A 25,651-nucleotide genomic window follows, 5' to 3' on the forward strand; every position below is an offset into this window, starting at 1 on the left:
ATGGTGCCGCCGCCTCGCGCCTCTCCCGCCTCACAACTGCCCGCCGCGCGACGCCGTTGCCAGGAGAAGCGCGCGCGGCGCCCCGTTGCTAAGGAGACCACAATGGCGGGCGCGGCGGGGGCCGGCGGGGGAACGCGGCGCTCAGGCCAGGGGACCCCGGCCGCTGGACCCTCGGGGGCCCGTGGGTCTTCAGGTGAGTGCCCGGCGGAGGGGCGAGCTGGGGCTGAGGTGAGTGCCCGGCGAGGGGGGCAGGCGCAGGCCGCCGTCGGGCCTGGCGGGGTGAGGCGAAGCGGTGCTCCCGCTGCCGGCGGGTTGTGACGGCTGAATGCTGGCCCGGCAGGAACGGCGGTGTCGGGCACCGCATGTGGTGCAGGCACACCTACGGGACACACACAGACACACACAGACACACACACACACACACAGAGACACACACGGGCTATTAATAGAAGTTACCTCAGCTTGTCTTTCTGCACCATCAGACACGCAAGTCCTTACCACTTATATACAGTGTGGGTCAATGCCAGCTCTGCAACATATTCCCTCTCCAGTGGTTTCCCTCCTGTTAAAGCCAGGCTGCTTTACAGGCCACCTCTTCCTCTGAACTGCAACGCAAGGAAAGCCACCTCACACCAGCTTTATCCCTTACCTGGCTTCCCCAGGGCCCTCCACACTCGAGGCTGTGCGAGAGTGGTTGCACACCCCGTTCCTTGCTCCTGGATGCAGCAGCAACTCATCCCTAGCAGTCCTGAGGCTTACAGAGAACCTGAGCTCTGCCCCGGATGAGAAACAACCTCCTCTCAGCCCCTGTCCCCTGCAGCTGTTGCTCATACACCTGATTGCCAGGTGCTGGCTGGCCCCAGGGCTGCCTGCCCGCCCTCCCTGGCTCTGTTACACTCTAGTTTGGATGAACACTAAAGTGACTGGAAGTTTCATGGCAAAGCGAAGACGGAAAAATACAAATCTTTTGCTCAAATCCAACCCTAACGTTGGGATTGTATTTACAGCGCTCAGTACCGGGCCCAGGTTCCCAGAGGGCTGTGTTGGGGCAAAAATCTCAGCACAGGATTGAAACCTGCTTGGTTCAGATGGTAAACGCCAGGGAAGTGACCGTCACTCAGCACTAAGCTATGTCTCAACCCAAGACAAAGCATTTCTTGAGAGTTAACACCAAGAAGAGAAACCCCATCATTACAGGCTATTCATTTTACTGGAATTCAGTTTTAGGAAGATTTTGCTGCATCACCCCTATTAAACATTAGTCACAGCCCAAAATCCGGTGCAATTATTTGTATAAAGCTATAAATATAGCGTGGCACTGTTATCATATTGTGTTTATTTTGGTGGGGTTTTTTTATACCAGCATATAGGGCTCATGCTTATCTCCATGGCCAGCAGGCAAATGGATTAAATTTAGGAAGTGCTAAGCTATTTTCTCTCACTAAAGATAAAACATATGAAAATTTTGTTTACTGGTTTGTGAATAGTGATAATTAAAGGGATGTTTTCAACTTGAAATGTTGAAACTGAAATATGTTGAAAGCTTTAAAAAAGGAGTCACAAGTGCTTCCAGCAGCAGTCAGGCACCAGGCTTCGACAGAGCCAGTGGGAGAGAGCCCTGGCCACCAGACCTTCCCTCTCTATCAACGTACCTCGATCACAGCTTGGAAAGCTTTGAGAGACAACAAGAGTCCGATTTAAATGATTTTCTTAATACTAGGAGTACTGGAAAAACGGTTAATCTGAATTTGAAATGAGATCATGCTCTCAATCAAAACCATGATACAAGCTGGCAGAATGAAGGTAGCAATTCTGTTGATGTTTGTCAACAGATAAAATTGTTGCTAAGCAGATGTTACAAGCTTGGGATTTATGATTATAGTTTCATGAAGTCCTCCCTGGAGCATGACCGTCTCAAAACCGTGTTAATCTGTAATTTTCCATTAAAAGATCTGCATAAGTGATAAAAACTCTATGAAGTATATATGGTTGGTAGTATTTAATGACAATTTGCAGCATGCTTTAGTTATATTTTCATTACAGAGCCTGTTTCACTTGCTCATAACTTTACCTGACTCCAGGCAGAGATTTCTATTCCCCCGTCTTGCTGTGATTCTGTTACTGTATAAACTTCTAATAAAACTTGATCCAGTCCTTTCAAGAAATACTGCAAAGAAATATTAACCGTCACAGTTAATATGTTATGGTTGTTTTCATGTAAGTTGTTGGTTCTTAATGCTTTGAAGCAAAGACTTTAAACTTGGTGGGATCTCACTGGTGGTTGGATTGCGATAACAACAAACTTCACCATTGTGATGAAAATAATTTCACTTATGTTTACGGAAATAATTTTGTTACTGTGTGTGAAGTATTAAAAGAATACCATGATAAGCATCTCAAAAGCACTGAGAAAAAACTGATCCGGCTGAATTTGGGCTACAATTGTAATGAAGTGTAACACATAGCCCTGTGAGCAAAAAAGAAAGTGTGCAGCAAGTGCAAGGTGTGCTGTCAGTCTCACGTCCTGCATGAGACAGGTTGTAGGGAACAAGTAATATCTAACCATGTAGTTTAAATCATCATTGGACATATATACAGGGACATGGCAAGAATATTTTGTGGTTTGCTGTTTTTCAGCCATATTCTGTGGTGTCTAACACACGCAACACATGTCCACCTTTCTCACTGATGCTGCTGATTGTCCTGTTGCCTCTCAAAGCTGCAGCTGTTCCTGCAACAGCCTGTGCCGCTTGTACCCTGCCCTTTGCTGTGTCACTGCTGTGGACGCTGGCAGGAACAGGACCATCAGCAATGGCAGGTGTTTACTTACAACTAGTAGTTGCTTGGGTGTGTAAGCACATTGTCATTTTTGGAGGACAGGCTGACCCAAGGCTTGCTGAAGCTGATAGGAAGCTTCCCATCCATTTACAGAATCTTCAGAAATCGTCCTTATAATGTCCTTAGTGCTGAGACTAGCTAAAAGTGGCTAAAAAGCCTGACCAAAAAAAGAAATCAGAATTGAGGCAAATGCAAAGCTGGTTTCCTGCAGCACACTTTCTTAAGCATGTGTTGCATCGCCAGGGGTAACCATTTTCCAGACCAGCGCCTCACTGTCTGCATCTTTTTTTCCCCAAGGGTTTTGCTGCAGATAAATGCAATTTACTCTGTTAGGTACGTAGCCCAGCAGGAAAGTCGTGCATCAGCTACCAAAAAAATGAAGGTGCTCAGGTACTGATGAGGTGATGCTACTATCAGTTTTATGTTTCAGTAAGTGCAGAGGACACTGTGAAGTACTAAAATGACAGATGATCAGTCTCCCCTTAGGCTTCCAAGTTGTTGTAGATTATAACATTTACTTGAATGGAAAGCAGCTACCTCGCAGTTTATCAACTTAATTTTCACCTTGAAAGAGACTTGTTCAGAAGAGTTTGAAGACTATAAAGAACAATTTTGCAAGGTGCTACATGTGTTTATATTGTATCTCTATATGCTGTACATACTAAATGAGATTAATTAATTCAAAGCTTGGTGTGCTGTCAAGTTAAAGTGGATATTTTCATGCCTTGAATGTAGCTTGATTCCTGTTCTTCCTGGCATGTAATTATAATCTCATCTCCACATTTACATGTTTTCTTCTCTCCCCATGCAGAAATTACTTCCTTGAAAGAAGCCACTTTTTCTTATTCTGGGATGTTACCAGTAGATTACAGACTTCTAAACTTACAGATCTACAAACTTCTTCAGTGCGTTCACCAGAAAGATAAGAAGAAAATAGAAAAGCTGGTCCAGAACGGATTCCCAAACCTCATGAATTTCACAGAGCCTGAGGAAGGATTTAGTGCCCTTCATTTGGCCTGCATTAAAAATGACAGTGACATGTGCAGCTTCTTGCTGGAACAGGGAGCTCACCCAGATGTCCAGGACAAAATGGGACGTACTCCAGCAATGAAGGCAGCTGAGCTAGGCCATGAGTTGATTTTGGATTTATTAGTAAAAGCTAAAGCAGACATGACTGTTGTGGATAACGAAGGGAAAGGTAAGTAAAAGGGAACCTCATCAGACCAGAAATACCATGAAATGACTCCTTACTGTGTTACATCCTTGCTGCAAATGTTGTGTCCAGTCTCTAGAGAGGAACCGTGGTTGAGGGTGATCCTTACAGCTCAACAGGAGCTAATGGTCATAAGAACTGTGATGACAAGGAAAATAATTCTCCCTGAACAGTCTAGGCCTTTAAATCATAGGTCTGTCCTGTACGTAGCTGAAAGACAACTTGCGATTGAGAATCGTATTCTTCCCATGACCTGTCATATTTTAAATTCTGGTTTACTCCCCAAGTTCAAAGGCCCTAAACTATTAATGTTAATTAATAATATTATTATTCTATTAATAGAAGTCATTTTTGCATGTATATACCCTGAGAGAAGCTAATGGGCCTCTATTGAAGGAGTCTGTCTGTTCAGCTGTGAAGATTACAGCCTAAGTAACCTTTCTAATAATTTACTATTGCACCATAATCCCTGCTGTTTTTCTTTGCAGGTGTTTTATTTTACTGCATGTTACCTACAAAGCGGCACTACCACTGCACGCAAATTGCCTTGGATCATGGTGCAGATGTTAACAACTGTACTACTGATGGGAAGCCTGTATTTCTACAAGCCTGTGAGCAAGCTCATGATATTGAAGAAATATGTCTGAATTTCTTGGAAAGAGGAGCAAATCCCCATGGAATGAACCCAGTATGAATGTTTCTGTAACTATGAACATATATACAGGAGTATATAGAATAGTTATTAGATGGCTAGCATATGTGACCTTAAATCCTCACATTAAAATGAGCAGTGACAAGTGCTTAACTCTGTGGCCATACCTATTCCCTTCTTCTATACCACCCTTTTTTGCAGGAGCAGAGATTTAAGTCTTCTGCTTGAACCATGTATCCTGATCTAGATTATTCTAGATTAGAGTGCAAATATTTTACAAACCCAAAATGTAACCGGGCCAGCTTTCAGCAGCTGCAGTTCACTGTACTTCATTGGAGAAGTGTTGATTTGTACTTTGCCTTGATATGCCCTGAAGTTTTCAGAGTTGAAATAATATTCACTAAAAGGTGAGTCGACATAAAAATAACCTGATGGGGAAATCAAGGCAACGATGAAGCATAAGAAACACTTTTTTTTTCTCTTTTGCATGTCTTAGTCATTTATTTGTTTACTTCCTTAATTTAACAAAGACCTGAAGGACTTGAGCTCGGTGCTGTTGACCAATTCAAGGAGCTCAAGCTTTCATTTAAAGCTACCCATGGCTTTTGCTTTGGTCCTAGCTTTGCAGCATCCTTCCTAGCTTGTAGCTATAGCAAAACCAATGTTTGGACATCCTTATCCCATCCTTTTATGCACGTGTCTGATTCATGCACTCAGTGCACCTGCAATATGAGAAACCTGCATTTTTTTGTAATATAATGGGCACGTAACCTGATCACACAATGGGAATGGTTTGCTACACCCAGAGAAATCTGGCAAGTCGGATATTCTAAGTGTTGCTGTGGGTTCAGATGTTAGTGGCAGGCGATCCCTGATCCCGGATGTGCTCTGCTCTTGGTAAGGTCACCAGATCTACCAAAATCAGCCATTATAAAGAAAATAGATCCTGCTAATCACAAACATACAATATTATATAGAAAAAGACATAGCATTAATGTATTAGAAGGGGAACTTTCCCACTCAGACGGAATAGTAGTGAAATTCCCCCAGTTGCTCTGCCTTCCCCGTAGCACTCCTCTAGCCACAGCCCCTTATGCTGGTATTTTGTGTTAGATTTTGTAAATATGCATGAGAGCATGCACACGGAATAAGGAATTCCTTAACTAAGGAATTTATTTTCATGGGGACTATTCAAGGGACTGGAGCTACTAATGTACTTGGGTTTCTGGGATTTGACTACTCATATTTTAGCAGCATCATGACTAGATTCTTAAAGTCTACTTGCAAGCATCTTTGAAACTACTAGACGTGCCTCCTTTTTTTGGTAATACCTAAAAGGAGACCTTCAATTTTATGCCACTTTGCAACAATCAGTTCATATTGCTCCAATCTGAATTAGCAGACAAAACAAATCCTGAATTTATTGCTTGCTACCTTGCAGGCTACGGGTCGCACAGTCTTAATGGAATCCGCAAGAGCAGGCGCTCTCGAGCTGGTGCGTGGTCTGCTTGAGAGAGGAGCTGATGTCAACCAATTTGACCTTGAAAGACACAGTGCTGCACATTTTGCAGCCAAAGGAGGCCATTTTGAGGTATCATTGTGGCATTAAAACGTTGTTGCAAAGCCCAACTTGGGGTGTTTTTTTTGTTTGTTTGTTTGTTTGTTGGGGGGGGTTGCATGTTTTTTGGGGGTTTTTTGTGTTGTTTTTTTGTTGTTGTTGTGGTGGTTGTTTGGTTTTTTGGGGGTTTTTTTTTTTTGAGTCCAGTATCTCAGCTGATCAAAGCATCATAATCGGCAATCAAAACCAGCTTCTTTTTAAGTATCAAAGGGAGTCCAGCAGCGATAGAATCCCTCTCATAATTGCAGAGCCTTTTTTGCTAAGGTACCTCTGAGTGTGTGTGCTCATGTGGGTGCCCGGTGGGAACAGCTCCACCAGAGAGTTTGTTTCTCTCAACGTGGAGGATCTCCCAGCTGTGTAACTTGGATGAAACATTCCCATTACAAGAAGGGCAGAGGCAAACAGCTGCAGGTAGGCGCTTTCTTCCTGATCCCCCACATCATCCTGAGAGTATATAAAATTATGCAGTTTTGATTGTGCATGCAATGTCAGCATTACTTGAAGACAGGGGCCTGCAGTTGGCTGGCAGGAGTGAAGCTTGTCCTTGATATCTACAACTGAACAAAGTTTTTATTTCCTCAGTTAAATAATCACAGTACTATAAGAAATTTGAATATTACGTGCACATTGATCAGCTGGGGAGAGAACTTCACTATATGAACTGGGAATAGATGATATTGCATTTATTTATAAATCATTCTCACGCTTCCCCATCTTAACAGATAAGAGTTTTGGTGATACTGTCTTTGTTTTTCTAGGTGTTGAGGATTATTTCAGCTTATAATGGAGACTTGGGCCTGATTGCCATGAATGGTAACACACCGCTTCATTATGCTGCAGAGGGAGGATTTGCAATGTGCTGCAAGTTTATAGGACAAAGAGGTACATTAAAAACACTTTACTTTGCAACTATCCTGTATATTATTTTTTCTGTGCTAAAGGAAAGATTTCACTTGGGCATCCATGAAAGATTTGACTCTCTGAGGTATCATGTGGTGTATGTAATTCTCATTAAGATGTGCCTAACATAGGCTGTTATGACTGATTTCTACTAATGTGGCCGAGATAAACATTCCTCAAAGAAAGCAGCAGAAACATCATAGGTTTGTATAATTTAGAACCAGAGTGTATTAAGTCGTTCTGGTTTTAGTTGTTTTTGGAAGTATCCTATTGAATATTCCAATAGAAAATTAATTTTTGGTTTGCTGATCATTTAAAAAAAAAAATCTCAGTGTAGTTATGGAGAAACTTGGCACCCATAGCTATTGAAACATACTCCAAAGAAGCTGTAGTCATTTTCTAACTTAATCAGATAATTATGCCGCTTCAAGCTTTGATTCATGAGCACTGTGCAAAATTCTACATACTGTTCTCGTAATTCGAATGTTTAACCAGTGGTCCATCACCAAATTGCAAGTTTGGCATATAGAACAGTAAGTGACATTTTAATCTTTGTGTCCTCTTAACATTGCTTACTGCTTTAAGTAAAAGAGTAAAATTTTCACTGAACTTGTGCCTTTTTGTACATATTCATGAGCAGATGGATAAGTAGTGCAGTGGTTATCCAGTGACTCTCCCTTTGGGAAACAAGTATGGACACATAGCTAACCTTCCAGTCTATCAATAATGTGCTTCCACCTACTATTGCTATTTATAATTAAAACAGCATAAAATTGTAGACTTGTGGCAATTAGTTGCATGTATATTAAAAGGCTTTTAAATTACGTAATTAGGAATCCCACTGCATTATCAGTGAAATTGTGTCCGTATTTTTAGGCTGTGATCCTACATGGATGAACTTGTCACAAAAGACCCCAAGAGCCGTTGCCAAGGAGGGTGGTTTTAAAGCAGCGACAGCAGAGTTGCGTAAAGCTGAAAAGAACTTTAAAAAACAGTCCAAGCCTGAGGCTAAGGAGGAAAACCCGCTCTGGGCACTGAAGCTGTATGACTGGTCCTTAGAGCACCAGGATGCCCTCTCCAAGGTGTTTGAGGCGGTCAAGCAGGAAGATGGCATGGTAACTAAAGCTGATTTTATATCGCTTATTCAGAAGCACTGTGCCTTTGTGGACATTGAGCAAATACAAATGATTGCTGAAAAACACGAAGGGTCTGAGCCCGAGGGAATCAACGTAGAAGAATTTTTTAAGGGCTTTAAATACTTGCAGAAAAGTTGCCTTATAACAGCTTTTGGACCTAAAAGGAAGAAGGGGAAGAAAGGGAAGAAAGGAAGAGGCAAAAAAGGAGTTGCCGTCCCCGTGCCTATTTGTGTTATGCCGAAGAGCGCGTGTCCGCATAGGGAAGACGGCTTCCCTCTGTACATGGTCGAGGTTATTCAGGACACTCCTGATAGTGACCGCTTTAACCGAGACCACCCGTCTGCCCATCCCGTGCACGACGACCGTGTCTGGTACATAGATGAGCCAAGGAAAGTGTACATGAATATTAACTACCTGGTCAGAGCTGGAGACTTTGTGTCTCTACAGAAAGCATTTGACGAGGGTGTACCAGTAGACATAAAAGATAAATATTACAAAACACCTTTGATGACTGCATGTGCAACTGGGAACATAGATCTGGTGCAGTATCTTCTGGAAAAGGGGTAAGATCATTTCTGATTTTTTTTTTAAACTGATATTTTGGAAGGGCTTTCAAAAAGCATCAATTTCCAGTAAACATTTGGATGCAACAGACTATGGGTTTTTATTTTATTGATGTAACATTTAGCTTTAAAGTTAGTTCCATAAGATCCTGAGTTAGAGGGTCGGTTTATTATTTTTCACATTTTAGTAACAGGGAAATAGAAACACCCAAGAGGTATGTTTCCCAGATCTGAAATGTTTGGTGTCTGGGCTGTTGACATTTTGGTCAGATATAAAGTGCCTACAAATCCAGTCTATTGGAACTGCACTTTGTTCAGATCCACGCCTCGAACGGTGCATCCACAAAACTGAACACTCAAAATCAGATAAATGATTTTGGAGAAATCTGGCTCAAGTGACTTGCCTGAAATCATCAAGGCAATCCTGGACTTCTCTGTTTCACATGCCAGGGCCTTTGCATGCAAATGTTTTAAGGGGATCAGCCTTATAATCGCTTTCCTCAGCAGCCTCAGCAGGCTGAGGCAGCAGGATTTACACCAGAAGCGCGTGCTCCTGTTTAGTCCGTTCCTCACTTTAGAAGTGCTTCAGCGATTCTGTAGCCTACAGATGCACTTGTGAAAAATCTCAATGACAGCTTAGAAGTGAAAGCAATTCAAGAAAGATTCAGTTGTACTTATGTAATAGCATAATCTCTTCTTTCTGTTAGACTGCTGTAGTCCTGTAGTCATTCACATAAATCCTTAAATGAATATTTCTCAGAGATATTTACATTAGCTTTGTTCTCTACCTATAGCTAGAACTCATTTTAACATTCATTTCTCAGAATAAGCAGCTGTAGTTGTTGTTCCAGCTCCTGCAGTGATTTAACAACATGTGAATCTTTTTACACCCTGGTAATTCCACTGACATTCCTGGAGCACATGGAAAGTTGTGTAAACGTGCATATTCAGATCTTCCAAAGATAAGGATGCAAGAGTTAGCAAATTAATCCAGCAAATTAATCTCAACTGCTTGTGTTAAACCTCACTAGACAGCACTGGAGTCACATCTCATCATATTTAACAATTGGACCTAGAAATGTAATAAATTAGTTTTTTAAAAAAAAGTACCAATTTTGAGATTTTTAAATTGACCTAAAGCAGAAAGTGGAAAGCGGTCAGTACAGTGTTTAGCTTTGCATCTCTTAACAGCATGGACTTTCAGATACTCTCAGTTTGGCATGGAAGTTCAAATGCTTTTTACAACACAACTTTTTCAATGTGTTACAATAAATCTGCATCAAATAGAAAACAAAACACTTATCCAGAGCTATAGAAAATGCTGAGGTTTAAACATAATTTGGTGTTACCTGCTTTCTATCTTGTTCTAGCAAGACTCAGAGGTAAATTTAATTTGGGCTAAAGACAAATTTAATGCTAAAGAATTTTTAAGTCAGTGCTGTGTTGTCCCTGGTCTGTTCAATCGGTTTGTTACTGGTAGAGTGAAGGTAGCAAAAAGGATTCAAGGGCAGACAGAGTATCAGTACTGGTGTGGAGGCTGGGTTGAGAGACAAAGTGGAATAACTGGAACCGCTTATTTTAATGAGAAATATAAATGAAATGACAACAGCAAATGAATAAACCATAATGGCTAAGCAACTGAAAGATAACAACGGTGAAACTGATAAGTCTGGGGAATTTACTGTGGTAAGATCTCACCAAAGGTAGAATTCTGAAAAAGATTAAAAATTTAAACAAAATGAACGGATGAATCAGTTCCTTTGATCTAGTCTTAAATATTAACCATCCGACCAGAAGAACAAAAAGCTATCCCAGGAAGCAGCTTCATTCATAATTTTTCTTCCTTCTCCCTCCCTCCGTGTGTTCTGGGAAGACGTCAGCTCTTTGTCCCTAAATGGGACAGTGCCCCTAATTCAGTTCAGGACCTCTAGGTCCATAGCACACATGGGAAATCGCAGATCTGGGCATGGTCATGGACTGTGCTTTCTGAAAAGCTATGGGGAACCGTATTTCTTCCCTTTTAACACAATTAAGGGTTCTAGTGGCTCATTCATGGCTTGCATGACCCCAGCCCGAAAGCTCCCAAGGCAGCCGGTTGCTAAAGGACTGACAATACTTTTCCCCACAGCTTCATCTGAAGGCAGCATATTGCAAATGTTTCCCCCAAAGTAGCCTTTGCATCCCTCAAAACACACCAGTTTTAACATGGGAGGAGAAACAGATCTAGTCCAGTGGCACAGTGGCTGAAAAAGTTTTAAATCCTCAGATTTTCTGAAATAGACCTTGTCTAACTCATTTATAAATTGGACAGCAGGCAAGTTTGCCATGTGTTTGAGAGCACCTGTTCTTGGCCCAGAAGCATTCTTTTTTTTCAATTAGTTAATCTGCTTTTTGCCATTCTCTGTGGAGCTGGAGCACAAATACCACCTGCATTTGACAGGATTAAGCTGTTTGAATGCTTGTTTTTCTCTATACCTGTGAAAACCTCCATGTAGAGGACACCGTGTTGGCTTCAAGTGGGATGCGATCACCACCCAGGCACACTCTTACAATTAATACTCCAAGACAAGCAATATATCAGGTACTAAAATGAGTGGCAATATGAAAATGTTATTTACATTGAATATGCCCTTGCAGTGGGCAGTTAACATTGACTGTACTTGGAGCTGTGGATGTTACTATATCTAGTAGCTGGCTCCACCTGCCACATCTCCTCTTACTCTTTTGTAGGGCAGATATAAACGCAACAGACAATTTCATGTGGACTCCCCTCCACCACGCGTGCTATAACGGACACCTGGATATCGCTGAACTGCTCGTGGAGGCCGGAGCAGCAGTGGATGCGCTTTCAATAGGCAACGCCACCCCGCTAATGAGAGCCATCGAGATCAGCAGACTAGATATAGTCTATTTTTTAATCACTGCGGGTGCTGACATCCAAATAACAAACAGCAATGGTAAATATCAATCTCTCCCCAAAAGGCCTGTTTTCTTATGTCTATACATGTTTTATTAAAAAAAATATTCTTAGAACACTTTGAGAAGTGTTCTGAATTTGTGATTGCTGTCAGAAATGGGAGGAAGGTAAGGCTTAGATTCTATTAGGTTTCTACAGTATGGAGTCACTAAATAGTCAGCTTTGCTGGATTTTATGCATCTAGAAAATAAAGTAACATGATAAATTACATGATTAAAGAGGCTATTGCTCCTCACAGGATATATACAGAGTTATAATGGCTTTAATGAAAAAAAGATTAGCTAGTTATTAATATTATTTGATGGAAAATTAGATTTTAGTTGTGGCTAGTTTGTACTCTGCCACCCATTTAAATCACTTATTTTTATGCACAGGCAGCATTGGTTAAAAAAAAAATCTTGCTGCTTAGCATATAAATATTAGTCGTGGAGAAAAAAACTACGTAACAGAAAAACAAATCTGAGCTGATACTGAAGCGTTACCTCCTCACAGCAGATTCCCCATCCGGTATTATTTCCTCTATTTTTGGAGTAATTTAAGCAGTTAACATTTATCACATTTTAAGCCCCTGCTCTAACATAGGAAGCAATATTGCTACATAATGAGACTTTCCTTCCTGAAATGCATTATAGGTGAAACCCTCTTCTAGAAGGGATGTGTATTCTCCATTTCTGTTCCCGCGTGAAGTTTCGATTCACACGGCAGTTTAGTCTCACAACTGTTCACAGCCACAGGGTCTCGTCTTGTAAGATCCAGGAGAATTTTTCCTGTCTTAGGCACCAAAGTGTTTGGCATAACGTAAACCACGGGGCTCTCCCTTCACTCTTTGCCAGCCATAGGGCAAGCACTGGAAAAGGAAGATACCTACAATAGCTCAATCTACATTCCTAACTTTGTATTGTGCCAGCCATCTCCTAGTGCTAAATACTCTCAGCTCTCACAGATCAAAATTATAACTTGCAAGACCAGTATATTAAGCTGCAAATGTTAGGACATTAAGAGTCTAGCAACTGCTCCAAGAATTCCTGCAGTATTTAGCTTCAAGGCTCGTTTCTGCAAGCCCTTATTTCTGCAAGCAGTGCTGATGACTGCCATGCTCACACCAATGCCAGGCACGCTGCTGGCACACTGAGCAGTTAATATAATAAAATAGAGGCCTGATTTAATTCAGTTGACTGTAGTGTCATGATCCAGTTGCAATAACAAGTGCCAAGGTTAATTTCCATGGCTTATATAGGTATTTGATTTTTTTAAACACAGGAAAGAATGCTCTGGATATTGCTAAAGCATTCGCAGATTCTCGAATAATTGATCTGCTCCAAAATGAACTGGAAAATTTGCCAGAAGTACCAGAAAAAAAGGCAGCAGAGAAAAAATCTACACTGAAGCTTGTAGAGGCTGTGAAAAAAGAGGTATGAGAGATATTAGCAAAGGATAGATTTGCTAGTAGTTAGTAGACTACCACTTTCTGTCATTTATTTGCCATCCATGTCTCTCTATAGCTATAAATCAGGCAGTTTTGTTAAAGTGAGTGTTTTCCAAAGCCAGTACTCGTTCTTGCTGGTACTTGTTCATCGGTTGAAATTTGGACTTGTTGATGGTATGAACTTCACGTCTCCCCCAATGCCACTTAAGAATTATGTCCTACATAACTGACAGGACACAGAAAACCATTTTCTCTTCTTTTCCCCCTCCTCCTGAAGTTTATGATCATCCAGCTCTGATGTGGTAAATACTAAACAACTGGTAATTGTAATTTCTTACATGGAGTACCTGCTTCTTCGTAGGATAAGACCAAGGCCCTTCAAATTAGTAGAAAGATCTTTTTATTCTGCTAATCAAATTAATTGAGGCAATATCAGCCTTGCTGACTTCTGATTTCCTAGCTTATCTTGTACCCTTCCTCTTCTACCGTTGACCCAAGTCCTGTTTCTCAAATCCCAGACTGATGTTTGGCTGTTGTACTTCTGGATGCCTTTCCCGCACCCACCAGGAGCCTTGAGAACTTTCCTATTGCACTCATTCCCAAGCTGACATCCACCTCCGTGACCACATTCCGGTTGTCTTGTAGATGAGATCTTCCTGATTTACCAGTGGTACTTGTTAGTCAGACTCAGAATGCTATTCAGAGAGAAAATGCAGTTTTATCTGCATTGCTGGAAGCGTCCTCCAATAGTCCTGCCCTGAGCGGTGCAGTAAATACGTCCTGGCAGCCAAATGTTGGTTTTCCCCTTTCAAAAATGTTCTGAATTTGTCAGGGATATATAGGACTTCCATAGGCAGGAGGATGACAACGCTGGGTGCTTATTTATTCATCACCCAGCACAGGTTGGGATCACCAGTAGTACAGGGTGCTTGTCTTGGGAGTCTTAAAGAGCGGTGAGTGTTTTAGTGTCCAAGAAGGGGAGTTATCCTCTATCTTTTAAAGGGTCTCCCCTCACAATTTTTGGTTATTGAAAAAGAATAAAATATCAGCTTTACGAAAAACAGATCCTGAACAGATTAAGAAAAATACACGCACAGTAAAGATAGCAAAAGAAGTATCAGAAGATGCGGGATGTGTGCCTTGCTTCCAAACGTGATGTATTTGTATAACTGATAACTTCTCTTTCAGCCTTCACAGGTATCTCTGCCAGTTATAGAAAAATCGCTTCTTGAAAAGAAAACACGTTCCCCTAAGGAGAATGTTATTTATCTGAACTCTTTGATAACCAGTGGTGCTACCAAGAAAGAGGGAGTCACATTCAAACCCAGAAAAGTACGTACAGTAGCCAAACTTGGGCGGTTTCACGTTAATTTAAAGGTAGACCTTGCTGTAGATCAAAACCCAGAACAATCTGATGAAATGACATGACACAGGCTAGACAAGTTGCCACAAAACAACGGTAAACTAAAGAGTTCATATATATGCGGAGATGTATTATATACATATACGCATATATATACATAAAACAAATTATCATGGAAATCAGGCTCTTACAAGATTTAAAAATAGGATTAAAGTGGAGCCACAGTGAAATACAAATGCAACTATGTTCATGGTGTGGATTTTTACATTCCTACACTTAAAGGATAGGAGCCCTTGTGCATGGGACCAGCATCAGCTTCTAATTTGCCTTCTCAACTAGTTATTGCATGATTATTAATACTTAATGTCAGTGACAGTTACTGAACTAAATGGATCACAGTACACTAAATATTTACTACCTAGAGTTAGCATACTGGAAATATAATTTTTGTATCAAGAACTTGTTAATACTCATTCACAAATAACCAAGCACTAGATGATCACAGAGAAGTAATTTTGTAAATATTTTTTTCTCCTTAAAAAGGAAAATAATACCATTGCTGACTGAGAAGCTTTGTTAGGAGTTTGTTACCATTTCCCTAACCCTGATTTGTGCTGGTTTCTGCAGTGGTCTCAGGGGAGTAAGGCTACATTGCCGGTCACTCTACAACTAATTACTAGAGTCCTGCATCTGGGCAGGGACAACCCCAGGTTCCAGTATAGGTTGAGAAATTACATATTAGAGAACAGTGTAGGGGAAAGGGTCCGGGGGATGCTGGTGGACAGCAGGATGACCATGAGCCAGCACTGGGCCCTTGTGGCCAGGAAGGCCAATGGCATCCTCGGGTGTATTACAAGGGGGGTGGTCAGTAGATCGAGAAAGAGGTCCTCCTTCCCCTCTACTCCGCCCTGGTGAGACCCCATCTGGAATATTGTGTCCAGTTCTCGGCCCCTCAGTTCAAGAAGGACAGAGAACTGCTGGAGAGGGTCCAGCGTAGGGCAACAAAGATGATTAAGGGAGTGGAGCATCTCCCTTATGAAGAAAGGCTGAGGGAGCTGGGTCTCTAGTTTGGAGAGGAGGAGACTGAGGGGTGACCTTATTAATGTTTATAAATATATAAAGGGTGAGTGCCACGAGGATGGAGCCAGGCTCTTCTCAGTGGCAAACAATGATAGGACAAGGGGTAATGGGATCAAGCTGGAACACAAGAGGTTCCACTTAAATTTGAGAAAAAACTTCTCAGTGAGGGTGACAGAGCCTGGACCAGGCTGCCCAGGGAGGTTGTGGAGTCTCCTACTCTGGAGACATTCAAAACTCGCCTGGACATGTTCCTGTGCGACCTCACCTAGGCATTCCTGCTCCAGCAGGGGGATTGGACTAGATGATCTTTTGAGGTCTCTTCCAATCCCAAACATACTGTGATACTGTGATACTGTGATTTTCCACTCTGAGGATCTTGGGCCTGAGTCAGTCATTCTGAACAATTACCTTTACATCATTTTTTCCACTTTATCCCTGATATGAGCCCATGTCATGTTATAGATTTGAAGTGACAAGAGGATGCCCTGCTTATAGCTACACAAAATGTCATGGTATCTTCTGGGAAGCCACACTAGTTTTCTTGTACGTCTCAGGATGGAAAGGAGTGCCAGAATATGGCTCTATTTGGTTAACAGTGTCCTCTTAATGCTTCAGTTGCTTAAGTCATGTCGACATTAACTACAAATACCTTTACTTTCTAGATTTGGTCCCCCGAAGCTGCAACAGAGGAGCTAGTAAGAAAGCAGGAATTGCTCCATGAATACCTAGCTCTTGGTGGCCGCTCAAAAAGCTCCACGACCCCCTTTAATAGAAAAGTTGTGCAATAAGCACACCAGCTGGAAGAAGCTACTTCAGCACGTATTTTGAGGGGACAAAGATCTAAAATGCTACTCCTCATTAAGGAAGGGATCGTGCAGCGCTCAGTAAACGTATCTCAGTTACAATTAAAAAAAAACAGTAGCAAGTTTTTCCGCTTACAATCTTTTGTTAAAGTCTTAGTCTAGAGAAAGGTTTATCCTCATGTGATTCTAAGTCTTGGACCTGGCTCAACGTACTTCATGGAATATCTGCTGTTGTGACACACACACATCCTTTGTCTTTGTGAAGGTATGGCTTTATCAGGATATTTTTCACCCCAACATAAAACTTCTTCCTGGAAGATACGTTACCCTTGCTACTGAAAGGGTATTAAATATAAAGATAGCATTCAGAAATTATTTAAGACAACAACGTTCTTGATTGCCTGCAGAGGCAACGGAAAGTACAAAATTTACAACCAGGACTACCACTGTCTAGTGTACTCGCTTCGTGTTCTCCCACACAATTACAAAAGTGCACAAACCTTTCTCCTCAGTCACTGTGTTCCCCAACTGCAGTGTTGCAAAGCTGTTATCAAAACCTTTAGATATTTTCTGCAAATTTGAAAAATATTCAGAGATTTTGTGAATCCACGTTCTTGCATTAAGAGCTACATCCACAGCTAATCCAAATCAGTGTTTGCCCCACAAATGTGAAGTCCACAGATCTTGTCCCTGCAATTTTAATGAGTCGTGTGGTTGGGAAGGAATTGGTGTCTTCAAAGTGAACTGACAAAGCTGCAGTAATTTAGTATGAAGAACAGGTGCTGAAAGTTCATTTTAGGAAGTGTATAACGTCAAAGATTCATGTGATAGGACCAGCATGGCTTATGCTGAGGGACTCTGCCTCTTGAGTTCTGTTGAATATGTCTACCAAATAGTTGGCAGCACAAAAGTGAGCCCAATTTGGAGCTTCAAAAAGGCAGTAAGAGGTGATAAATTTTGGGTAAGCAGAGGCCAGAAATATGGGGAATGTTTAGCTTAGAGAGGAAGTAAGTGGGAGGAAATGCCATAAAATATATCTAAAGAACCAAAAAGTGTGGAGATGTGAACTGAAACCTTCTATCCTTTCACAGGATACAAGAACATTCAGATAGAGGAAAAAAAAAGAGAAAGTAGCACACATTAAATACTGTACAATGTGTAAATAGCCTGTGGAACCCTCTAGGCCAATTATCCTTGGAAAATTAAAAAATATTTACATAGATTGTGAGAAGAGTCTAGTTAGCTAATGTATAAGAGATAAAAATCCCTTGTGTTTCAGAACCTCAGCTAATTACTGTTGGCATACAACACAGAAAGATTTCCAGCAGTGCAGTTTGCTCCCTGGTTGTCCAGCATGGTGACGTGTGTGTCCCTCAGGAGAGAAGATGAGACTGGTCTTGACAGACACTGTAAATTAAATCAGCTTCTGGTTTCATAGTTCCCATTCTTCAAATTTATTTTAATGAAGTCTCTCAGACTTCCAGAGATGCCTGTCTCAAGAGTACAACTACTTTTGAAAATTTGTTTTCAAACATACTCATCTTTTTTGATGCAAGTTTTGAAGTCCAGAATCTGAGCTTCAAACTAGGTTCTTTCCTTCTGGTTCGTCACTTCTTGTAATAACCGAGTTTTGCCCATGATGTGTGTTATGTAACATTTCCATGCCTGAATTTGCCTAGGTATGAGAGAGCAGAGTGGAAGATGGTTGGCAAAAGCCTGCATGGTCACAGTCTTAAAGATACCACCAGTACCTGCATGAAGTGGTGGATGCCCCAACACTGGACGCTTTTAAGATTCAGCTGGACAGGGTGCTGGGCCATCTTATCTAGGCAGTGATTTTGCCAAGAAGGGTTGGACCAGATGATCCTTGTGGTCCCTTCCAATCTGGTATTCCATGATCCAAATGTAAATGCGATATTTAGTAGATAGATAACCAAAACAAATGCTTAGCCAGTAGATATAGCTGGGGAGATACTATTTTCAGATACCACTGCTGAACATATTTGTATGAGTGTGGTTGTGTATGAGTAGTTTATGACAAGTTGCTTACATTGAGGAAAAAATCCGGATATGTTTAGCATTTTAATAGTTCAGTATAAAGAAAGACTTTACCGGCAAGTGAGATACCATTTAAAATATCAGCTGTTCTTAGTATCACCAGATCATCTTTGCTTGGCAGCATAAAACTTCCACTGGCTGCAGATGATAGTAAATATTAATAACAAAAATAATAGTGTTAAAGTTAGTCATAGAAGGCAGTGCATGCAAGGAGCAGGATGCCCATGAACAGTTGTAAATAAAACTACATCTCTAGAAGGAGAGGTGCAGGGTCAATTTGCTGAACAGTAGCCGTCAAAAGAAAATCAAGCAGCACAGTCAAACTCCTAACTCATGGTGTAAGGTAAAACTGTGTTTCTGGCAGAGTTATGGAGATGAGCTCGGAGAGTTCTGCGCTGTTAGAGCCAGTTGCTCGGCTCTGCTCCCTGGAAGTACCACAGGAGTATTCCTCACTTGGGTCACTACTGCCACACTAACGTAGGGACCATCAGCAGAAGGAAGGGAATACAGGAAAGAGCTGGGAGCAAGCTGTGAGGGAGGGAAAGAGTCTGGACTGGTCATGGAAAAGCTGAGTGATGGTTTGATGGACAATATTAAAGGGTACCAAGTGACAGTCAGAGAGAGGGGCCTCAGTGATAGAGAGCAAAGCGAGAGCGCCTTCTGGGAAGTTAAATCAATAGCAGAAAATGTACCGAGAACAAGGAAATCTGCAGGTGGGAGTTCAAACAGATTATGGTGGTGACTCAGTCTCTTGAGACCGGTAGCACAAGTGAAAAGTAAATCAAAGGGAGGAACCAACACGGAAGAATTAGGCAGACAGAGGGCAGCAATGCTGAAAGGAAAAGGGAAGATGAACTCTGCACATCTACGCAACCTAAGACTAGATGAGTCGCATACTAGTTTCAGTTCACAATCAGGCTGTAATCTAACCTTAGTCACCTTTGTGATTTGCCTTTAATGTTCAAGACACTTGTGAAATCCTCAAGTACTTTTCAGACTAACATGAGTACCTCAGGCTGGCTGCTGTTGGTACCCAAAAGTGCTTCACCTACCACTTCACTGCAGGACACAGGCAATTACGTTTCTCATCTCCTGATTTCCAACATGTGCTATTTTAAGCTCACTTGCAAAACACATGAAATTAGGGCTGGGTATTGCTGTTGTATATGCCATTGGCACATATTTATGTGCTTAGAACTCTGTTCTTTAACTCTGGAGTGCTTTTCAAAGGCTTCTCATTATGCAGGAAGCCCCAGTGCTTTATAACAGACTCAGAATTCATCAGATACTACAGGACATGAGAATAACTGTGCACCAAGAGACATTTGGTGAAAAATACCTCAGTGAACAATCAGTGGTTCAGGCCCATATCGCACCAATTTTATTTTCTATTTTTTAAAAAAGCACCTCACCATGGGGCTTCTTTCTTCTCACATATGGGGATAGCTGGATTCACACACACCTGCCTGATTTCCCAGTTCAAGCATACCCTCCACCCTGGCAATCCACACGTTTCTCCCCAAAATGCAAACATGCACCACGTGTCCCTTTGGGCAGTTCCTCTGTCCCTGAGACTTCTCTAAATCACTACATAGTTTCACCAGCTTGCTTCTGCTATCATTTTTAATCTAGGAGGAAGCCATGATCAGAGTTATTTTACATATTGAACAGTACAACAAATCATCACTTCAATATGATGACATTAATACAGCTTCAGTAAAGGCCACAAAATAAGATGCATTTGACAAAAAGTCCTCTCTCCTCTGTTCTCAGATGATCTCACAGGCTTCCTAGACCCAGCACATGTATTTTCCCCCAGTTTTCATTAAATACACATTTATGGCTGAAATGCAAGAACATGCTTTTTCTCCCCATTTTTAGTACATTTACCATTCACAATGGGGCTTTATTTGGAAGGCAAATTGCAACTCAAATGTTGTTATAGTTACAGCCATCAATGCTGTTATGCTAATGCAAAATGGACAGTACGATGTGGAATTCTTGAGCTGCTGTAAGTGCAGTGGAAGTAATAAATATGGTTACAGCTTAAGACCTTTGAATGGCTAATGAATAGCCCAGCTTATCAGTTGTTCGAGACTGAACCCCAGGAATTTAATTTATCCTTGCTACTGCTACAAACCCCTTGCCATAGCTCCCAGGAATATCTCATTTATAATAACAAATCAGGGAGGAGTTCCAGCAAGAGGAATTGAATTGGCTTTAAGGGGCTGGAGGAAGGAAGATTTCCTCATCTCCAAATAAGGGCTCTGCTTCCTCCCTCTGCAAATGCACTTAACTGGGACAAGGCTAAGTCACAATATGTCATTGTAAGGCTTGGAGACCTACTGGAAGGGGGGGAAAAAAAGGAAAATAAAACAGAGTATTACTGAGTGGGATCCTACTGAAAGGGTGGGCTGAGTAAGTCCTCTCCTACAACCAGTAGCACTTGTACAACCCAACAGCTCTTCTCCTGTAGCATGGGGCTTGCAAGGAAATCAGACACTAAGGAGTTGTTTTGTTTGTCCAGTTCCTACAGCCTATGACATGCTGCTGACAAGAGAAATGGAGTCCAGGTACCCCAAAAGGAAAATATGGGAGAGCTGTAGAAAAACAAAGAACAGACTATAAAAATGGGGACCAGCTAATTTTGTGCAACCCAGCTCCTACCTGCTGATGAAGAAGAGAAAAAGCAGCCTAGTACATCCCAGGAAAGCGCTGTTGGTTTGTACAGCTATTACAGAGGAACAACCAGAAACATTCACTGAATGTCTGTCAGCGGTTATTATCTGATGGGCCAGAGTGACCTGGCATCTACTAAAGAGAAAAAGAAGAAATCAGATATAACTATTACTTAAAAGAAATAGGTACAGAATAATTTCATCATGACTTTCATCCCCTCGTGCCTTTTAGCCCCCCTTCACAATACCTTATTCCTCCTGGTAGCACTCCCCACTTGTTCCTAGAACTGCTACTTCTCCCTTTAATTCTCTCTCCATCTTCTCCTTCCCCAGCTGATTAAACTGGCTGTTAATGGCCAACAGCTGGTTTTTCCCTTTGCAGCCCAGTAGTTCAATGGTTTCTTGTAGCCACTGAGTGACTCTTAGAGCCTACCTGGGTGAACAGATTTTAATTCCTCAGTAAACAAGGAATATCCACCTTCTGACAGTCAGACCTCTGTGTACTGAAAGGCACCATCCACATTTGAAACACTGATTTGCATCTTTTTAAAAACAAGTTTGCTGAGGCCGGGCTCATGACCTTGTGCAGTGTGCTTCTGCCGAACCGTGGGAGGGAACTTTTCCTGAATATTAAAGATAATCAGCAAAAATGAATTTCAGACATGCATGTTGCTTTGCTTACAGAAACCAATTTTGAAATGAGCCTTGAGCATTCACAGCAAGACCTGCTGGGAGAACACTGCAAAATGGTGAAATATTTTCCTCTTAAATAAAATTTTGATAAAGCTTGTAATCAAAAATTCAAAACTGACCATCTTCCTTCAAGCTCCAGATAGGGTTGCAATTAAAAATGAAAAAAAAAAACACCTTAATGCAGGTAAGGATTTGGACCATGCCAGCATGCATTAGCCCCACATTGAATAACCTGACTTTCCTTCATGTTTGACGGGCTGCCCACATAAAATATGTTTGTGTTTAATCAGGACCAGGGCAAAGGCCTCCTGGCGAGGAAGGATGTGACCCTGATAAACACCACAGCACAGTGAGGTAAGAGACATCCTGCTCCTTCCTTTTGCAGTAAAAAATGCCTTAGAATTTAAAAAGGCTGATGCTAGAGCAGCTGAGACAACAGTACTTTTTAACTGGGTTTCCTGCCTGGGGTACTGACAACAGTCAGAAATTTGCCTGGAAGCAATAAACTAAGCCCAGAAAATGAAGCACAAATGAAAGGCACAATTGAAAGTCATATCTGAACAGACAAGACACTGTGCCAAAGCAGTCAGCAGCCCGCTGGATATTTTAGGCGATTTAATCCTTCAAATATATGCCGAATATATACCTGCAAGTCCTCAGCATAAAGCTTTACTTCAGTGAGAGCTTCACTCCAAACAAAAGCAAATTGTGGTGCCTTCTTTGTACTGGAGCTTCTAATTGTAACACGTTGTAGTTATTTCAGTTAATAGCAATAATTGCAATACAACACACATAATTAGACCCCTAATAATCCTGTTTTGGGGAGCCCTCATCCAGCAAGTAGCTTTCTCCATCCATAAAGCTGAATTACTTGATGAGGTTTGCAGCAGCAGGCAGCCAGCGGGGCGGAGCGTGGGGCAATCTCTGCCCAGCCCCTTTGTTTTGGTTTCTGGTAAAATCAGACTGTTTTGCTTGGGCGATGCCCCCAGAAAGCAATGCCTGGAGTCTATTTCTCCTTAGCAGCCTGCGAAAGGGGATGATGGTGACGTGCTTTGGCACTCAATGTTGCTACGTGTTTAACCCTGCTGTGAAAATTTGGCCCTCAATTGCAAATTTGCCTAAGATCCATCTAAGGAGGCAACGTGAAGCTGCCTGACACCATCTTGCTCCTGTATTTGCTGCTGGTGTTAATCCCTGGAGAGCACAGGGCCAGCGTTTGTCAAGAACCTGGTGTGTGAGTGGGCTCAGGCCACCCCTTTGCTGATTCTGTAAGCCACGAGCTTTAATCACGGAGGGGAAGGCATGAGGAGAGCAAGTGGAGAGAAAAGCTGCTGGTAATGTCAGGGATACAAGACAAGTTTGCTGGTGTAAGGGAAGCCAAGGTCTGTCCCTGGGGCTGCGGGCACAGCGGAGGCTGCGGCACAGGGAAGGAAAGGGACAAATTGCCTACACACCATGAATTAAAGTCGCTGTCAGAGGGGAAAGATCCCTCCATGAGGCTTTTGCCTCAGCTGAGCAGGAGGGACCGAGCATTTTGCACGCTCTATTTTCTTCGCAGCCCCGAGCAAGACCTGGGGCTCAGATGTCACTCTGAATTGCTTTTCTCCTTCCTTGCAAATATTTAACCGCTCTGTTTTCCTCCTGCCAGCCGGCCAACAGGAGCAAGATCTCGGTGCAAAGCGTAGGCCAGAAGGACAGAAATATGTTTGCATTCCTTCAAAGAGCATCAGCAATGCAGGGCTGAGCCCTTGGCTCATGCTCATGCTAATTTATAAGAATATTTTTCTCTTCCTTTTTGGCCACTGCTGCAGAATTTTCACAGCAATGTTTTCTTCTAATCTCTGCTGCCCTCTGCTGATGCAAAGCCAAGGCAGAGAGGAGAGCCCTTGTGATGAGCCAAAGCCTCATTTTCTTGCTACAAAAGCTCACTCTCATCCTCACTAAAACACCAGCATAGTCACAACCTCTGGTTTTGTCTTCTCTGTCCCTGACACAAACTCTGAAGCCCTAAGGCATCTCACTCAGGGCAGGATTTCTTATTTAATCGATCGTACCACAGTGATTTAGGAGGAGTTAGTTCATCCTCATTACCCCACATCAGGTAAATTAAAAAACAAACAAACAACAAGTGAGATGAGGGTTAAAGGCTCTGCCTTGAAACCAGGTGCCTACACATAGAATTTTCCACTTGAATTTGTCTCTGCACCAGGAGTCATTCCAGGAAACATTGTCCTGACCCATCCGCTCCTGCCTACACCCTCACATTTAGCTCAGACATCTGTTTCCAATCAGAACCCAGGGAAGACTCTGCCTCTTGTAGGGCTCACCTGGAGGAAGAGCATAGAGGGGGATATTCTCTAATCCCTGCCTGATGTGCTTTTAAACTAAATTAAAACCAAATCTGCCTTTGCTATTGAGCTAAACACCGTGACAAGCGAACAGGGACGGAGTCAGACTGCTGCATGTGTATAACAAGTGTCATTTTTATCCCAAGCTCTGCTGTTCCCATCACCTGCTGCAAAACAGATCTTTAAACCACGCACAAATTGCTCTGCCTCTCCTGCATGCGCAGAGACCAGCTCAGAGGACACAAAACCCAGCAAGGAGGCTCCCGGTTGAAACAGCAAGCCCTGAGCCCTGTGTTGAAGCTGCTCCTCCGGTGCCACCCAGCATCATCCTGGCCCAGTGAAAATTGCTTCCCTAAAGCAACCACCGGAGAGACAAAAAGCACCAGCGGGTTATTCCCACAGCGATTCGCTTGGTCGCGGGAGGGAGGCAATGTAGCCGTGTAGATAACACACCGACCGGCCCAGAAATCCAGACCCTTTTTTCTCTCCTGCATCTCTAGGAACAATCGCTTCATTCCTCGATGCTTGAATTTCCGCCTCCACAAAGTGAGGGCATCATTCCCACCGTAAAGCAGCTCTCGAGCTGCTGGTAACAAGATTTATGATTATCGAGGAGTTATTTAGTGCAGCTTTTAGATACTGCTCCATTGATTTTGCTTTGCAGACTCTGTGGCTCCTGCCGCTATTACAGGTTAACTAATGCTGGCCCTTCTGTAGCTTCTGGACATTGAGTTTTTGGAGGAGGATTCCAGCACTCGGGGTTGCATAGTCTGAATTAGACCTTGGATGTAAGCTTGTTCCTTTCATTTTGCACTGTCCCCTTAGATCAGTGCTTGCAACAAGTGATGAAAAACAACCACCAATGCCATACATACAATACTTAAGAGGAGTTAAATAAGACTAAGGATGAATAAATAAGCCTTAGGAGGATGAAATATGTTTCTCTGATGAGCTCTGTGAAAAGTAACAGGTGATGGCGTCCCCTAAAGCAGGTCATTCCTCACCAGTCCTGTTGCTTGTACGGCCAGTTCAACAGCCCTTGCTGAGCTCTGCGATCCCTAGGAAAGAGCTTACAGGTTGTACAGCGGAAGGTTTCTTCAAGCTGCTACAAGTTTTGATCCTTAAGAAGTTGTTGTTTTCATCATCTGGGCTGCAGGGCAAAGAGATGTGTCATGTTCAGGTTATGGTGTTTGGGTTTTGGTGAGGAGGTGGGTTAATAGCTGGTAAATACACCTTCCAAGAATTTATTACGTTGAGTTACTTGGATAGTAACAAGCAATTTTTCCCCTTCAGTAAAATCGATAC

At 42.3% G+C, this 25,651-nt stretch overlaps 1 protein-coding gene across 6 annotated transcripts; it reads left to right on the plus strand.

The window, feature by feature from the left end:
* ANKEF1 (ankyrin repeat and EF-hand domain containing 1) lies at positions 1 to 25,651 on the plus strand. 6 transcript variants are annotated; one of them, XR_011738080.1, is made up of 12 exons: positions 1 to 193; positions 3,650 to 4,036; positions 4,540 to 4,739; positions 6,145 to 6,294; positions 7,080 to 7,203; positions 8,098 to 8,920; positions 11,651 to 11,877; positions 13,158 to 13,309; positions 14,512 to 14,655; positions 16,429 to 16,834; positions 22,289 to 22,352; positions 24,493 to 25,651. XR_011738080.1 is itself a non-coding variant. In XM_065834988.2 (10 exons), exons 1-10 carry the CDS (start codon positions 1 to 3, stop codon positions 16,552 to 16,554), a joined length of 2,526 nt encoding a protein of 841 aa, XP_065691060.1. In that variant the 3' UTR covers positions 16,555 to 22,887. The 6 variants fall into 6 exon arrangements, 1 of the variants encoding a protein (XP_065691060.1); XR_011738077.1 differs by having other exon boundaries at positions 16,429 to 22,352; XR_011738078.1 differs by lacking the exon at positions 24,493 to 25,651 and having other exon boundaries at positions 21,155 to 22,887.

The sequence above is a fragment of the Patagioenas fasciata genome, chromosome 3, assembly GCF_037038585.1.
Source record: "Patagioenas fasciata isolate bPatFas1 chromosome 3, bPatFas1.hap1, whole genome shotgun sequence".
In the NCBI taxonomy this organism is placed as follows: domain Eukaryota; kingdom Metazoa; phylum Chordata; class Aves; order Columbiformes; family Columbidae; genus Patagioenas; species Patagioenas fasciata.